Source organism: Lycorma delicatula, chromosome 11 (genome assembly GCF_047948215.1).
Source record: "Lycorma delicatula isolate Av1 chromosome 11, ASM4794821v1, whole genome shotgun sequence".
Taxonomy (NCBI): Eukaryota; Metazoa; Arthropoda; class Insecta; order Hemiptera; family Fulgoridae; genus Lycorma; species Lycorma delicatula.
In genome coordinates, this window is record NC_134465.1 from 67,844,420 (window position 1) to 67,862,287 (window position 17,868).

At 27.0% G+C, this 17,868-nt stretch overlaps 1 protein-coding gene across 9 annotated transcripts in view; it reads left to right on the top strand.

Annotated features, from left to right (window-relative positions):
* The first annotated feature begins 2,354 nt into the window (after window positions 1-2,354).
* The window catches only part of LOC142332082 (muscle LIM protein 1-like), a 60,446-nt gene continuing 44,932 nt past the window's right edge, over window positions 2,355-17,868 (top strand). For all 9 annotated transcript variants that reach the window (XR_012758150.1, XR_012758151.1, XM_075378282.1 and 6 more), the window contains exons 1-2: window positions 2,355-2,514; window positions 17,161-17,312. Coding sequence is in view for 7 of the 9 variants with exons in the window: in XM_075378282.1 (XP_075234397.1) it covers window positions 17,198-17,312 (115 nt within the window). In the remaining 2 variants the exon portion in view is untranslated. The remainder of the gene's footprint in view (window positions 2,515-17,160; window positions 17,313-17,868) is intronic.

Below are 17,868 nucleotides of genomic sequence, written 5' to 3' on the forward strand. Positions count from 1 at the left end.
ACATGTTTAACATACAAGCCCCATCTTCTTACAATTTCAGCAACATTTTGGTCGTCCTTTGCCTTAAGGGTTGGTCATATCAAAAATTGTTTCAGACAAAAGTTTCAGGTAATGTTTAGAAGACTAACGACCACTTTAAACCGATTCGATACTGTGCCTATTAAGGGAGGTATGATTTTTTTGTCTTCGAAACCCATTTTTTCCACTCCCTGAGCCAATGATTGGCGACATAAAAAAACTGTACTTACATAAGATTTAGGCCCTTATCCAAATAATAGTAGGAACTTTAAACGAATTCGATATTTTACTTAATAATAAAGTTATAGCGATATTTCGTTTTTTCGAAAAAGCCCCCCGCTCATTACCACCCCACGGTCCGATTTTTTCCATTAACGAACTCGACTGAGATTTTGGATCGCTATATTTTACGTATCAATTTGAAAGTGGTTGGCGTAAAATTACGGCAGTTATCGTGTCTACAAGAAAGTGAGGTATATATACCTCTTGCACAGTTCATTTGGATCATTAGAATATACGTAATCATTTTTCGTGGTCTGATCAAAAATCATAGGCTTTATCCATCTACCAGTTCAACTCGGACTGTGCACGTTTACTTACAACCTATCTTTTAAATTAACTCTTCTTGATAAAAACTGACGATGGTTTTGGGGTTTGGGGGATGTGAAGAGAAGATATGTCGAAATATTTCGTAAGTCGAATCATAGTACCCATTACAATAGTAGCTTTCTTATGAACCATCGGGTTGGTCTAGTGGTTAACGCGTCTTCCCAAATCAGCTGATTTGGAAAGTCGAGAGTTACAGCGTTCAAGTCCTAGTAAACGCAGTTATTTTTACACGGATTTGAATACTAGATCGTGGATACCGGTGTTCTTTGGTGGTTGGGTTTCAATTAACCACACATCTCAGGAACGGTCAAACTGAGAATGTACAAGACTACACTTCATTTACACTCATACATATCATCCTCATTCATCCTCTGAAGAATTATCGAAACGGTAGTTACCGAAGGCTAAACAGGAAAAAGAGAGAGCTTTCTTATGAAATCTACCTAAAAAAGAAATTAATTTTTTTTATAGATAGAGCCAACTAAGAATAACAGTACTCTAGTTTGTTAAATCCGAGAATTAAAGAAATCATATAATAGCATTGTGCCCGTTTATATGGTGTAAAAATTAATCCGGTTTTACCAAGTTTTTCATTTCTAAATTTACCTAAGTTGAGGTCATTTTATTATTTTCTAAACCATATATATTACACCAAACTTCTTTTAATGTAACGAAGAAAATCAAAACGTTAAATAAATATTATTTATAATTTTTAATATTCGTAAATTATAATTTCAATCTTCTGCTGATATTTAAAATAGCATATTATAGAAAAATATTGCGTGCAGATTATAATCATAAAAATATTTGATCTTCAACAACCAATGAATATTAGACATGAAAAATTTTTCATTTAAACGTCTCTTACATTAAAAATAGTAATTTGATTTCTATGATTATTCAGTAACATAAATGGATTTAGAATTTTATCTAGATTTAAAATTTTAACATATATCTACAACAGATTGTTAATTTGATTAGAAGAAACCAAAAGATATTTTTTCATCATGATTAAAAAGGTTTTTTTTTAATTATGCTAGTTTATTATTTTTATTTTTTTATTTTAAATTTATATTAATCAAACCCTATCCCGTAATGAAAAATCTAAAGTTACAAAACAACGTATTACCTAAATTTACAATTTTTTATTTTATTTTTTTTAATAAACTTATATCGAAAACGGGGTTTTTAAAAATATATTAATTAATACGATATAGAAAACCTATATTTGTAAAAAGTTAAAAATCTGCATGTTCGTAACGTAATATGTTTTTAAAGCAGAAGTGTTTTAATATATTGAGTCGTAGAAAAGAACGATCACCTTCCATTAAATAAAGATGACTAAAATAAATTAAATAAATAGATAAAAATAATTAATTAATTTCACATTTATATTGTAGTAAATAAATCGTTAAATAATTGTCAATTTAAACTAGCGTGATTATTTTAATAAATAATGAAATACGAATGAGTATAAAACTATGTTGATAACTGTAAGTGGTTTAGTCGCATACTAATGTAACCGCACTGGAATACGCGCGGGGCTTGGCGGGCTAGCTTGACTAATCTGTCGTCCACAGATGGATCTGTTTGAGAACAGGTGGGGTTATTGTGCGAGTGACATGGAAATAGTAGGATTTTTCTTTCCCTTTTACCCCGCTCACTGAAACTTCCCCGCTAGACCGCTTCCCACCTTCACCCTCTTCTACTACACCGGCAGAATAGTCTCTACCCCCTTCAGTTGGTGCCGTGTGCATCGGTTTCGATGAGAATACACCGTTGTAACGGTGGCCGAATTCACCATTCGAACACAGTGGTAGCTCGCGGAGTGTTAAGTGTTAAACGTCCCACACCGCTTTCTGCCAAACGAACTGATACTTCGAAAAGGTAAATATAAGTTAATTTTTTTATAAAATAAAATTAATTATTTATTTTATTTTATTTATTTTTTTTTTTTAATAATTATTCTATTTTTTTAAGGGTTTTATAAAATATATATATTATAATTAAAAAAAAAGAAGTGATCAAGTTGATTTTTTTATTTTTAATTTGTGCTCTGTGCAAATGTGTAATAATTTAAAAATGAATTTTTATTAAAAAATAAATAAAAAAAATAAAAATAAAATGTTCAGCATTTTAAAAAAATTAGGGTTCAAATACAGAGATAGAAGAACAATTGCTAACATGTACAGGAACCAAACAGCAACAATAACAATTGAAGAACATAAGAAAGAAGCCCTAATAAGAAAGGGAGTCCGACAAGGATGTTCCCTATCTCCGTTACTTTTTAATCTTTACATGGAACTAGCAGTTAATGATGTTAAAGAACAATTTAGATTCGGAGTAACAGTACAAGGTGAAAAGATAAAGATGCTACGATTTGCTGATGATATAGTAATTCTAGCCGAGAATAAAAAGGATTTAGAAGAAAAAATGAACGGCATAGATGAAGTCCTACGCAAGAACTATCGCATGAAAATAAACAAGAACAAAACAAAAGTAATGAAATGTAGTAGAAATAACAAAGATGGACCGCTGAATGTGAAAATAGGAGGAGAAAAGATTATGGAGGTAGAAGAATTTTGTTATTTGGGAAGTAGAATTACTAAAGATGGACGAAGCAGGAGCGATATAAAATGCCGAATAGCACAAGCTAAACGAGCCTTCAGTAAGAAATATAATTTGTTTACATCAAAAATTAATTTAAATGTCAGGAAAAGATTTTTGAAAGTGTATGTTTGGAGTGTCGCTTTATATGGAAGTGAAACTTGGACGATCGGAGTATCTGAGAAGAAAAGATTAGAAGCTTTTGAAATGCGGTGCTATAGGAGAATGTTAAAAATCAGATGGGTGGATAAAGTGACAAATGAAGAGGTATTGCGGCAAATAGATGAAGAAAGAAGCATTTGGAAAAATATAGTTAAAAGAAGAGACAGACTTATAGGCCACATACTAAGGCATCCTGGAATAGTCGCTTTAATATTGGAAGGACAGGTAGAAGGGAAAAATTGTGTAGGCAGGCCACGTTTGGAGTATGTAAAACAAATTGTTGGGGATGTAGGATGTAGAGGGTATACTGAAATGAAACGACTAGCACTAGATAGGGAATCTTGGAGAGCTGCATCAAACCAGTCAAATGACTGAAGACAAAAAAAAAAAAAAAAATTAAAAAATATTTTATTTTTTTGTATTTTTTAATTATTATTTTACTAAAAGGTTTTATAAAAAAAAAAAAAAAAAATTATTTTTTTAAATTTAGGTGTAATAAATTAAAAATGATTTTTTATTTTAAAAAAATATCTGTACTATTTAATTATCGTAATTTTTAAAAAATACTTACAAAAATTGTTTTAAGTATATCTTTTTATATAAAAATAGAGTATCCACTTACCAAAAATTTGAGTATTGACTATTCAAGCTTTCGGATTATACCTCCATCATCAGGGATTACTGATTAATTATGAATTTTATATTTGTGCATATAAATTTTTATAAATGGGAATTAAATTTAAAATTATGTTAAATGTATCTATTAAAAAAAAACCTGGAAGCATAGAGATTGAAATACAGGAATAAAGAAGTTAGTTTCCCTAAAATATAGAAAATATAACTTAATACCAAAATATGTTATTACTGTCTCAAATGAATAATTGTATCTAACCTTTTATAAGTAAATACGTTTTTCTTAAAATATACTGTAATTTAATTTTTTTTTAAATTTCATTGAAACTGCATACATGGATAGATTTTTTGTAAAATCGAAAAGTTATAAAACACTGTTCGTATGTTCGATTTTGAAGACGCCTAATTTAACTTTTTTTCTTATGTGGAAATATTGAAAAACTATTATAAATCCAACTTAAATGAAATATTAGAGTTAAATTTATAAATTATTAATAATATATTATAAAATTAATTTGTTTTTAAAATAATGTGATATTTTTAAAATTAAAAATATGTATATATATAAAACTATATTTAATTATGTAATATGATATTTCCAAATTTAGATCACAAAAAAAATTTAATATTTTAAAGTAACGAGAAAAATAGTATTATATAAAAAAGTTTTTTTTGTATAAAACATTTGTTTATTAAGAATAACTTATGTAATCTGATATCGAAAGTTTTGTTAAATATTTTAAAGAAACTTTTTGAAAAAAAAAGTTTAAATAATATTAAATTACCAAATAAGTTCAAAATTAAATGAAAATATTACATAAAGGAAATACAAAAAAGATTATATAAAAATTAATTAGATGACATCTTTATTTCCCTTTAAATATAATCTTTCATTTAAATCCTATATATTAAATATCGTCAACTAATTTTTAATATTATTAGTTAGTAATTTAAATTTTAAAATTGAATTAAAAAATAATAATGAAATTCCCAGTTTAAGTTTTTTTTTTTTGGTAGATCTACCCATATTTATTTTTTTTAATGCTTTTATTTATAGTCGCATCAACAATTAGTCATTAGCGACTAAAGTAACAGTACATGATCATAAAAAACAAAAATAAACATAGACAAGTAACAACAACAAATAAAAACTAAAATACATAAATCAAAGAAAAACCACTAAATTGTATTCTTTATTCCGCTGTAGGAGAGGAATCGCAACAGACGTTTTATACCTTCTTTTCGTAGAGATTTCATATTTGAACCCAGGTCTAAGTTTTGTCGGATAGTTCCAAATATTGGGCAATCAAAGAGCAGATGGTGGATATTTTAAATAAATATAAAAATAACAAAAAAAAGTAAAAAATGAATTTATTTATTATTTTTTAGATTTTTAATTTTTAATTTAAAATCTGTATAAAAATTAGATAATTTTTTATTTAATTAGATTCTTTATATTTAGGTCAAATTTAAAAAAAAAACTTTTTTCTATTATTTTAACGTAAAATTGATAATATTGAAGCCAGAATTGAAAAAAAAAATATGAATAAGTTTGAAAAACTTTGTTTCATAAATGTGTACTGAAAATCAGGAGGGTCGAGACAAAATACGAAATGAATTAGATCTTAATATCTTAAGATATTTATCTTAATATCTTAAGAGATATTAAGATAAATAAGAGAAGAGAAATATTAATGGTAAAATTTTCTAAGAGACAAATTAGGTTGGTGGGGGTGTGTCTTAAGACGTCCAAGTACAGTTAATTTTGTTTAAAGGGACGTGCAGAAGTAAAAACTATAGAAGCAGAGAACGATTAAAATATATAAATAGGTGGTTTGAATAGAACAGAAAAAATTGTAAATAGCATCAAACCAGTCAAATTACTGATGACGAAAAAATCAGATTTAATTAATATAATACTAAAGAGGATTATATAGAGAAGAATAACAACAAAGGATGACAAAAATTATTATTATTTTTTAATTAGATAGCTGAGGATATCATATATACTCAATTGAATGAAGTTTAAATCATTTTAAAAGTATAAAATTTTAGAGAAATTTTTTTATAGTAAATCGATTTGGAGTTTAATTGTAATAAATATCAAATATTTTAATAAAAATGTGTTTTACATGTAGAGAGTATCTTAAGAGATTTGTCCAAACATAAGGAACACATTAGACATCAGAATAAATAAAAACGTTCAAATGGACATATGTCTTATATTACTTCATTTTCACCCCTCTATCCGCCATTTTGTTTTTTTTCAATGCCTGTTCTATTTATTATTACTAATAATAGAAATTTTTATTAATTAAAACAATATTCAATAACATTAATAAAGGTATTAATAATGATTAAAAAATTCGAACTTACTTATTTTATAGAAGATTTGTTGGTGCACGTGTGTGTGTGTGCGCGCGCACACACACATATATATATATATATATATATATATATACCAGTTTTCATTGAAATATTTCAATCAGTTCCTAAAAAATAATTTTTTTATTGAAAAAACAAAATGGCGGACAGAGGGGAAAAATGTAGCGAGATAGGGCTTATATATAACCCACAGGGTTGATCTAGTGGTTAACGCGTCTTCCCAAATCAGCTGATTTGGAAGTCGAGAATTACAGCGTTCAAGTCCAAGTAAAGCCAGTTATTTTTACACGGATTTGAATACTAGATCGTGGATACCGGTGTTCTTTGGTGGTTGGGTTTCAATTAACCACACATCTCAGGAATGGTCGAACTGAGAATGTACAAGACTACACTTCATAAATGTAGTCTTGTACATTCATCCTCTGAAGAATTATCTAAACGGTAGTTACTTGAGGCTAAACAGGAAAAAAGAAAAAAAGAGGGCTTATTAAAAGTAGCTTATAGCTTATATATATATACATCTGGAAGGTTTGAGGTTGACCATTTTCTCATAGACTAAAAAAAAATCATGTTTCATGAAAAAAATTAATTTGATTAGATGTCAGCCTATAATTAGGAGAATAAACAAATAAATTAAATACTGCAATGAAATATAAGCCTAAATGCACATTTGAAGTTATCTTATGGACTCGCAAGCTCATCATGATTTCTTGCCGGCCTCTTGTGGCCCGAATGGTACACTTAACTCTCGGCCTTTCATCCGTAGGTCCCGGGATCGAATCCCGGTCAGGCATGGTATTTTCACACGCTAAAAAAATCCTCTGAAGCAATCCTTAATAGTGGTCCCGGAGGAAAAAAAAAATTTTTTTAAATAGTGCCATTTATTAAACCCCCATTAATTAATAAGATGAAAATCAGTTATATATTATATATAATTGAACTGGAATCAGAATCATAAGTTATCATAGATTTTTTAAAAAGTTTATTATTAATTTATAAAAAATGTAATAAAAGTTTTGAAGCATTGAAATCATCAATAATTTGACTGGTTTGATGATATGATCCATGCTTTTCTCTTCTATCATAATTATATTATCAATTATTTATTCTAATTTTTGTCTTCCTCTGAAGTTTTTTTTTACATCTTACTCATCAAATTAACAAATCTTGAATGAATTAATAAAAATTATCATGTAACCTATTTTATTTCTTTAGAAAATTCTAACACATATTTCTTACATCGATTATTATTCATTCTTAAGAACTCTTCATTTCATATATCTTATTTACCTAATTTTCAACATTCTCGCTTAATACCATATTTTACGTTTCAGTTTCTCTATTATTTTTCCTTTCTGATTTTCCTAACCAATCATGGCTTGATACCAAAAAATGTTATTTTTAACACAAAAATAAAAAATCTTTCTAATTTTTTTTTTATGACAACACGTAAATTTATTTTTCTGCAATAAAAATCTTTTTGATTGTCTTTTCGTTAATCTTTCTTATAATTTTATTGCATAAAAAGGAAATTTTGCATTTTTTTTGTGTTTTCTTTTACACTAAACTCTTTTCTATCACATTTCATTCATTATCTTTTATTTATCTTTACCTATTTTTAAACTAAATTTTTCTTGAACAATTTACAATTTACAATTTACCCGAAGTTTGATTAAAACTAAAAAAGAAATTTTTTCTTATTAACTGTAAATTTTGAATACTTTTATAAATTTTATTAAAAAGAATCCAGAGCAAGCAATTTACAAAAGCAATTGTTTTTCTAAAGAAAAAAAAACAGATATCAAAGTCCCATTTAAATAAAAAAATAAAAAATGAAAATATTTGCCAACATCTTTCTTTTTTAAATATTATTTTATAACTTTTCTAGACTTAATTCTTTTTTTTATCTATTAAAAGAAATAAAAATTTATCGATATAAATAGAAATTATAATAAAAAATCAAACTCAAAATAAACAGAAATTTATCATTATTAGTTGATTAAACTACTTTAAAATTTTTTGGTGATTGTATATCCAAATCGTATTAAAATCTGAGAAAGAACAATTCCTAATTTCACCTTTGAAAGAAACAGAAAAGTTGAAAATTTCCCGTATTTTTTGTTTGTTTTTTTGAGACGGGATTAACATGATGTTTATTATTTCCTAAAGACCCTTTTAAGAATATCTAAGACAAATTACTTTCAGAATTTTTCGTTTATAATTCGAAAATCTGAGAAAAAATCATGGTTAATCAGTATAAATTTTCCCTTTATTGTTTTATACATTTTAGGGTCTATTTTTCAACTGGTGGTTTCGGGTTAAAGCCCTTGTCAGATATGGCATATTTTTATACGCTATAAAATTTATTTATTTATTAACTGTTATTGAACGTCAGCCTATTGTTACTAAATAAATTGATTAACCCATTAGAGGAGAAATATTGCTATTTATACATATTCATGATTTGTCAAAGTTTAATTTTTTTTTAAATCTTTGCTTAGTTTTGATTGACAGATTTTGCTTTACATATGATTATCTATAAATATTACATAACTATTTATAATTTATATGCCATACTAGAACAAAAAATACATTAAAAATAATGTTTCGAATTTTATTTTTTAAATCGTCAGAATTTCTTCCCTCAGATTTAGGATGATAACTATAATTTACGTAAATTTTCTTAGTCTATATTTTTAAAAACAGAATTTTAAAGTTAAAAAAAAAACTAATTCATTTAAATCCAAATTAGCTTTTATTTTTAAATAAAAAGTAACTACAATCTATTTTTATTTTTTTATTATTATTATTATTATATTTCCAATTGATTATTAATGGTTGTTTGTAGATGCATTCATACATACAACATGTACTTGGCAAGTAGATCTTGCTGACGTGATATTTTTCGCTGCAGATAACTGAAATGAACTAATGAATGTCACACGTATTAGTACTGAATGAAATATAAACAAAACTGCAAGAAGTACCAGAATAACAGTTGAGAATAAATTTAGTTTTCAAAGATTACTCACTGCTTTTTATATCGTTTATTTTAAAATTAAATGTACTGGGTTCATTTCTTGGCACGTCTTCGACTATTTTAATTTCAGTTTGTTGTAATAAGTAAAATTACTTGTATCAAATTAGTTGTATCAGTATATATTGTGTTGGCTAGACGTAAACACACCGAGCGAAGCAAGGTCGTCTCAAATGAATAACTAGGTCATTTTCACGTTACTACTATAATTTTCCATCAGCTGAATCAGTTTTAATAAAATTTTATTAAATTATTCGTTGTACTTTTTTATTTTATATATGTATAAACGAAAAAATATCGAGTTTTTAATTAGGTAAAAATGGCTTTTAAATATTATTGTCGTAAATGGGCTAATTTAAAATAATACTATAATAAAATAATATAAAAAAAGATACTGTTCAGAATCTAATTTGTTTTTAATACAACTGATGACAGTTCGTCTTGTTTGCATTAGATTGCGCTCGAGGTTATATTTTTCACTGAACTAATAAGTTCTAATAAGGAAAAATATCAAACTTTATTACAGTATTTTTTGACAAAACAAAAAATATTATTTGTATATATTTATATCTAGGCAAATTATAGTAAATAAAATACTACGTCATCTAAGTAATAACATGTTGCCTCAATACGAAAACATGATAACCTGATAACCATGTTTTGATAAATCACGATATTTTTTAGTTCAGATAATTTATGTATAGATAGCGTTGCTTAGTGCTGTTTTCTCTCAGTATATCCAAATACGGTTAACATTACTGTTTATTAATAATAAACTATGGTAGTAAAAATTACCTTGTGCCACTTGGTTATTTTGTTACCTATTATAGAAAAACCCCTTGAACTTTTAATTCTATTGTTTTATTGCTCTTATATGAAAGTAATGATATTTTATTATTGTTATATTTTCATTGGTGAACATCAATGTTTAATTTTATTACATCTGCATCGGACTGGTAAAATTTATTTTAAAGCAATTACGGTAATGTTATTACTTTATTTGTTTGTTATTTAAATTATATTCATTACATTAAATCATATTTCTTTTGTATTTTTATTAAGTTTGACTCATTAACAAAACACAGGTAGAAATCTGATACCTTAATGAATTTTTTTTTTTTATTTGAAGAGTTACTCTGTTATATGTATTATATTATTAATAGACGGTTTAATTTTTAAATGAGTGAACTTCCAAATTTAGATGTGGTTGTACATCCATTCAAGATGATGAATGCTCAAGATGGGAAAAATCAGTACGACTGATAAAATCGTCACAAAATTCCCCGTATTAAAGAATTGCCAAATTAAGATATGTAAGCTTGCTATCATAATAAACATCTTGATACACCATGCCCATTATATTTTGCCTCCAATTAAAAATACCTCCACTTGAAAGCTGCTGTGTTTGTTAACTAATAACAAAAAACGCATTTGACTATACACTTCTTGGAGGTGTTTAGACTTATTTAATCATGATTTCATTGAGGTTCTTTGATTTTTTATAATAGTAGTAGGATTTGCCATTACACACCAGGGAACAAACAGAGGGTGGGAACAGTTGAAAGTTCACTAAGGAAAACAAAAAGGTTCCACCTGCAAGAAAAGTAGTAACAACGGTTTTTTTCTTGTATTCTCATGTTCTGGTGCTCATAGACTAAAAAAGGACCAGATCTTGTTCTTAAAGAAGGATGTTTCACTACTGGACCAGTTGATGGGTGCTGCTATTCAGTCTAAACAATCACATCTGGCCAAAAGGAAAGTGCTCTTTTTCCACAATAATGAGAGCCTGCAAACACATCCCAGGTTGTTTCTTTACATATGCTTAAAGCACATGTGCCGTATTCTCTGGATTAGCTCCCAGCGATTACTTCCTTTTTCCAAACCTGAAGAAATGACTTGCTAGACGAAGAGTCACTTTAAATGATGAGGTCAAAGCTGAAACAACCATTTATTTTGTGGACTTGGACAAATCATATTTTACTGACGATATTAAAAAGTTTGAAAGTCATTGATCTAAATTTATTGAATTTCAAAGTGACTAAGTTGAAAAATAAAAATTTATTAAAAGTCTTCTGTTTTCTTTGTCAAGGTGAAAACTTTCTGAATGGTCCTATTTCAGTAATCATATGAGATCTCTAATAAATAAAATTTACAAGAATGGTATCAAAATGTCAATGAAAACTTAGATGGAGACTTGTATATATATGTATATTACAGGTATTTCAACAACAAAGAAAGATCACCTCCTCAACTAGTTTTGTTTAGTCACCAGATATGAAATAAGAGTCTGACTTAGGATAGGTTTGTAAGGAGAGCTGTCTCCTACCAAGCATATCCAGCATCAAACGATACACTAATTTAAAAGTGAACTACCATCCTTTTCACAGATAGTGTGTTTGGCTAACTAAAATAATAAGAGATCCTAAAATGGCTAAAATAATGATAAGGGTATGCATTAGATGAGGAAACAAGCTGATCTATTCTCCCTCTATAGGAATCTCAAAATTGATAAAACTCCACCCAAAGGAGTTCTTTAGAACCCTTTTAGGGAGTGGACATCATCCTGCCCATTACTCTTAAGGAGACTGGGTTATCTTTACTCAGGTCAGAAACAGCCATTAAAGGTTGACAGTGAGCCAAGAGTGCTCACTGCATCATTTTAATACGGATTTGAATACTAGATTGTGGATACCGGTGTTCTTTGGTGGTTGGGTTTCAATTAACCACACATCTCAGAAATGGTCCACCTGAGACTGTACAAGACTAAACTTCACTTACACTCATACATATCACCCTCATTCATCCTCTGAAGTAATATCTGACTGTGATTCCTGGAGGCTAAACAGGAAAAAAAAAGGTTAGCAACACCACATTTTTGACCAGTAATATGTTTTTTGTTATTACTGAGCTCAAAAATATATGGTTGTATCAAATTCCTTTTTATTAAGTAAAATAGCCATCTTAAAAATGGGCCCAGGTTTTTCTAAAGAAAACCTTTATCAGTTGCTAGAAATGTGAAGTATGAAGTAATCGATTACATATAACAAATTGAAAAATCCTTCATGGTAAAACCAGAGGAAAACAGTAAAATTCTCAAAACTTTCAGAATTTAAAAGTTCATTTAGTCTTTAATTATTTTCTTTTATTTGCCATGTTTTTTACAGTTACAAAAAAAACTTAGCAAAGTTGTTTTAAAAAATAAAACTTTTTAAAGGCAAAGTATTAAAGAAAGCTGTTTTGGTAGTTCCTTTTTAATTCTGTTTTTGTTTCATTTTAATGAAACTTTTGCATGAAAATAGAAGAAATTATTTTTTTTTTATATCAAGAGTAATATTTTTAAAAAATATTACACATGATGATATACAAAGAGCCATAGCTCCCCAAGGCTTTTTAAAAAATCATTTTCTATTTTCTTGAAGATGAAAGTACCTTGCTTTTGAATGATTTTTCATAGGATTTTTCTGTATTTTAAATAAAATATCATAAACTCCAAAAAAGTAATACACATAACTGATTTTAATAAATAACCATATAAAAATTATATTTTTTTATGTATGTAAAAATGCCCCACCCTGTCGCAGACAGGGTGGGGCAATCTGCTGCCATGACACTCGGAAGCAATTGAGGTAATCCCAAAAGGCAGATGCCAGTTGTTCCTGGGATGTTTAAAAAGTAAAAAAAAAAAAAAGGGTTAACATGTTCTTGGTGATTTTTTTTTTTAATTTGGTATATAATTCAAAAAGTAAAAAATTAATGGAAAATTTAAATAAGAATAATCATTCAATTTTTAGTAACATTTTTTTTTAGTTTGTTCTATTGTTTCAAGAAGATGAATTTATTTCTGTTTTTCTTATGTTTTATCTTAATTATATTTATCATTCATGTATTGTAATTTAACACCTAATATTATATTTGGATGCGAGTCAGATTTTTTTTTTTTTTTTTTTGTAATAAAAGTGTTGTATCATTTGTACTGATTCGTGGGCGGTTGTTATTGCAGAAAATCTCGTTAAAGCGTACTAAGCTAAGGTTATAATGGATTTCATAACATTAAATAAGTATGGATGAATTCCAAAAGTAATAGGAGTGGGATGGCAGAAGTACGGTATAGGACAGGGGTATGGAAAATTTATCTTTGATGATGAGGATGGTAGCGGGGGTTTAAAAAAAGAGTGGGAATTTTTGTTTGGCTTGTATTTGTTGTATATTTGGACTTGACAAATGTCTTTGTATAAGACGTAATGAAGAGTAGAGGGGTTAGGAGAACGGTTAAGTTTTAGAAATGTTTAAGAAAGATGGAATGATTGGGTGATTGAAAGGGTAAGATTAAAAGCTAGTAACGGTACAAAACTGTAGTCAGGGGGAAAAGAGAGAATTCACATGGGCTTTTGCCAAGTATAGAACCAAATCCCTAGCGTCTCTTACTTCTGTTTGCAACTACTATTCTTAACACAACCAAATTTGGTGTGTGGTGGTGGATTCATATAACTTTAAACTGGACTCGCCAGGTGTTCTTAGAATTACTTCTTTTTAAATCTATATTAATTTTAAAATAAAACTTTAACTAGAAACAAAAATCATTAATTTAAATATTTTTGAATTTCAGAAATTTTTCTTCTTGGATACTTAATTTAACCAGTATTTTTATAATATAATATTGATTACATCAACGACATATATTATAATTTTTACTTTTTACTGTACTTCGCAGATTAGTTGATTAGTTAATGATGAACTATATTATTATATTTATAATCTATTATAAAACTATATATTTTTATTTACAGTAAATTATTATGAAAACATTTTTACAAAATTTTTATATGTGGAGGTCTTCCAAATGCCAATAGCTTATGATTTTAACAATCGGTTGCCTATCCTTTATTTAATAATTTGCTATGTTACTTAACTTTTAATGGCATTTTTTTATGAAAGCAGTATTTCAATATAATGCAAGATGTTACATTATAATTATTATTTTATTTATTTTTTGTAATTAGCTACTTGATTAGTTGAAGAAATATTGTTTTCATTGATATGATATCTAGTTGTATTATTTTTCTGATGAAGGTTTAGTCTGTATTATTTTTTTTTATTTTTAAATTTAAGTAAACCTGAATTATAACAATTATAATAAAAAATAAATATATATTTCTAAAAAAAATAACAATATTCATATTTATTAAATGACAGAGATATCTAAAAAGCTTTTTATAACCTATTTTTATTACCATTTTTAATAAATTAATCATTTATTTAGATCTTCCCAGTGAATTATTAAAAATTAAATAGTATTAATTTTTAAAAAAGTCTGGACTCAAATAATTTTCATTATCTATTCTAAATTGTTTTTCTTTTTTTTATTTATTTTTATAAATTGTATTATATGGCTTACCGCCTTCTGTTAATCTTTTATTTTATAATGTTGCTTTGATCAAGATTTAACAATAATTTAGATTGATCTTTCCAGATTAATCCTAGGTCAGTTCCTTTTTTTCTTTATCCATGAATTACCTAACCGTTCCTGATATTCTCCATATAATGTCTAATTTTATACTGAAATGCTTTCTTAAGTAAAAAACTTGTTCACTTTTTTTTAATTGTATTATAATTCATACTTGAAAAAAATATTTAACTTCTCCATTTTCCTGTAAACATTCATCAGTAGCCTATCTTTAAAGCCATACTTAAAAAATTTGATGAATGTAAGAAGAAATGCTTTTTAAAATGTGCATTTAAATTTAAATGTTTAATTCCTTAAAAATGCTAATTTTATATTTTGTACTAAATAATAATGTAGAATATATTTGTTGGGGTGAAAATAAATAAAGTTTAAGGGTATATACCAAGCAGATTCCGTTAATTATGATGGTAATTTTTATCTAAAGTAAGTTATATTCTGATATTAATATTCAGGTTAATTAATTTAGAGTTTTCTGTTTCAAACACTGATTTCCGTGGAGGAATGGTAGCGTCTCGGCATGTCATCCGTAGGTACCGGGTTCGAATCTCAATCAGGCATGGAATTTTTTCATACGCTACAAATTTCCATTTCATATTTCCGTGCACAAGCTTCGAAGCTTATAGGTGAATAATTCATTCAAAAAATGAAAAGAAATTCTTGCGCAGTTCTGCGCAAGAAGACTGACTTTTCGTTTTCATTGCTCTCACTATTTCACAAAGATTTTCAGCGAACAGACTACATACGTATAATTAAATACATTAAACTTTATTATGACTTTTTGCATAAGAAATATACAAAACATAAATTAAATGATAAATCTAAAAGTAGTATATATATTCTTTTTTTATTTAATGTAAATATAATTAAATTATTATCACCGAAATTTGATGAAATAATTAAAAAATAACGAATAGACCCTACATACAATCATCAAGTTTAAACTAACTCACTCGTGTGACACTGCATAAGCGCATTTGAAAAATACACCAATACATAGTTACATATTGTTGACATTAAATGGAGCGTAACTAAGAACGACACAACTAATCATTATCAAATTTTAACAAACACAACTTGAGATACACTATTACATAATATAAAAATTTCAATGAAATTGATCAAGTAGCTTAGGAGATTTTAGAGCCACAAATTTATATATATGTAAAGAAACTACATTATTGTTGAATGTATTTTCATACTCCTCATATCTCAAAACTTCAAGAAAATTCAATTTCACCCCCACAATCCAAGTATGAATTTTTTTAAAGGAAATTTTTGCTTAACTTGCTACAAGGTAAATAACAGGTAAATGAAATTAATTTTGTTTCAATAATTTTATCAATCTACATTGTTTCATATAGAAATATCTTACTAAAATGAAAAGCTTGTGATAATTATTAAATATTATGTATTATTCTTGTATACATATATTTATATTCTCACCTAATAATATTACTTCTTGGGATTAAAAAAAGTTTTCAGAGTACAAAAATTGATCGTTGGATCATTGTTTCATGCAATTTAATATCAATCATATACACTATAATTAGTAAACTAAAAATGTTAATAGTCTTATGTGTTTATATATATATAAATATAATATCTATTATTTTTTTATGTAAATGATTTATTCCTTAAAACAAAACATTGGCTTTGAAAATAGAACATCTTGCAATTTTTGTGCTTTCATCACCAGTTTTGATGAATTATCACACAATTTAAGATATATATTCCAATCAATTAAATTAAAATAATTACTTTTATAAAAAATTATATAAACTCTTGACTGTCTTGGTTACACAGTTGGTATTGTGCTTTTTTACTACACTGACTATACTAAAGATCCCAAGGTTTGATTTCCTTGATTAGGACTTGGAAAATTCAAATTGGTCAGTCTGAAGTTACTTAATGATCTATCTATTTTATATACTGCAGTGAATAAAATGTAAATTTATTTCATTTGTTTCCTATAAGAAAATGAATGATAAATTATTATTTATTGTTAATTAAATCTTTGTAGATGCAGTTACTAAATGTTATTTCCTGAAATGTATCTTTTTACTGATTGTTTTATTTTCATTTAATTTAAAATATATTTTTAAATACAAAAAAATATGTATATACAAAAATTACATATTTTGAATTAGGTATAATCTTAATCTGATCTCGTATGTAACATTTTAATAAATAATCTACATAATTTAAAAGAAAAAGTATTTATTATTTTATTTTTGTTTTGTTATAGGTTTCACTGTGTGATACCCTAGCCTCCAGAAGAAAAAATGCCTTTCAAGCCAATTGACAACCCAAAGTGCCCAAAATGTGGCAAATCAGTGTATGCCGCTGAAGAAAGAGTAGCTGGTGGCCTTAAATGGCACAAAATGTGCTTTAAATGTGGTAAGTAAAATTTTTTATTTTTAAAATCTGTCTGGGAAGTACTAAACTTAAGCATTTTCTTTACATGTGTCATGTAGAAATTCAGTGCATTTAGGCTTAGCCAATAATATAAAAATTAACATCATCGGTTCTGAGTCATTATTTATTAAGTTATAATTACTAACACTTCATGAAATGATAATAATAAATCTTTGACATAAGCAGGCATATGAGATGCAGCTACCAACAAGTACTTAAATAAAGCTGTGCCAGTTATCCTAGAAACTATAGATTATTACACAAATTATTTTCTTATTACTTTTCTGTAATATCTATCAGACTATTTTGATACTATTTTATACCAGTTGATGCCTTACATACCCTGACTGACCTTATCTGACCGTATCCCAGTAAATTGAATTTCTACCATCCAAAACAATTTTTCTGGATTATACTTGTAGTTTGAATTTTTTGGGAACTCTGGAACTGATATTCTTGCCCTTTATGCTTTCCTGTTGAATTTTAGCTTATGATGGTGTATCCATATCTTACTTCAAGTTGATGTTTTTCTTTTAAA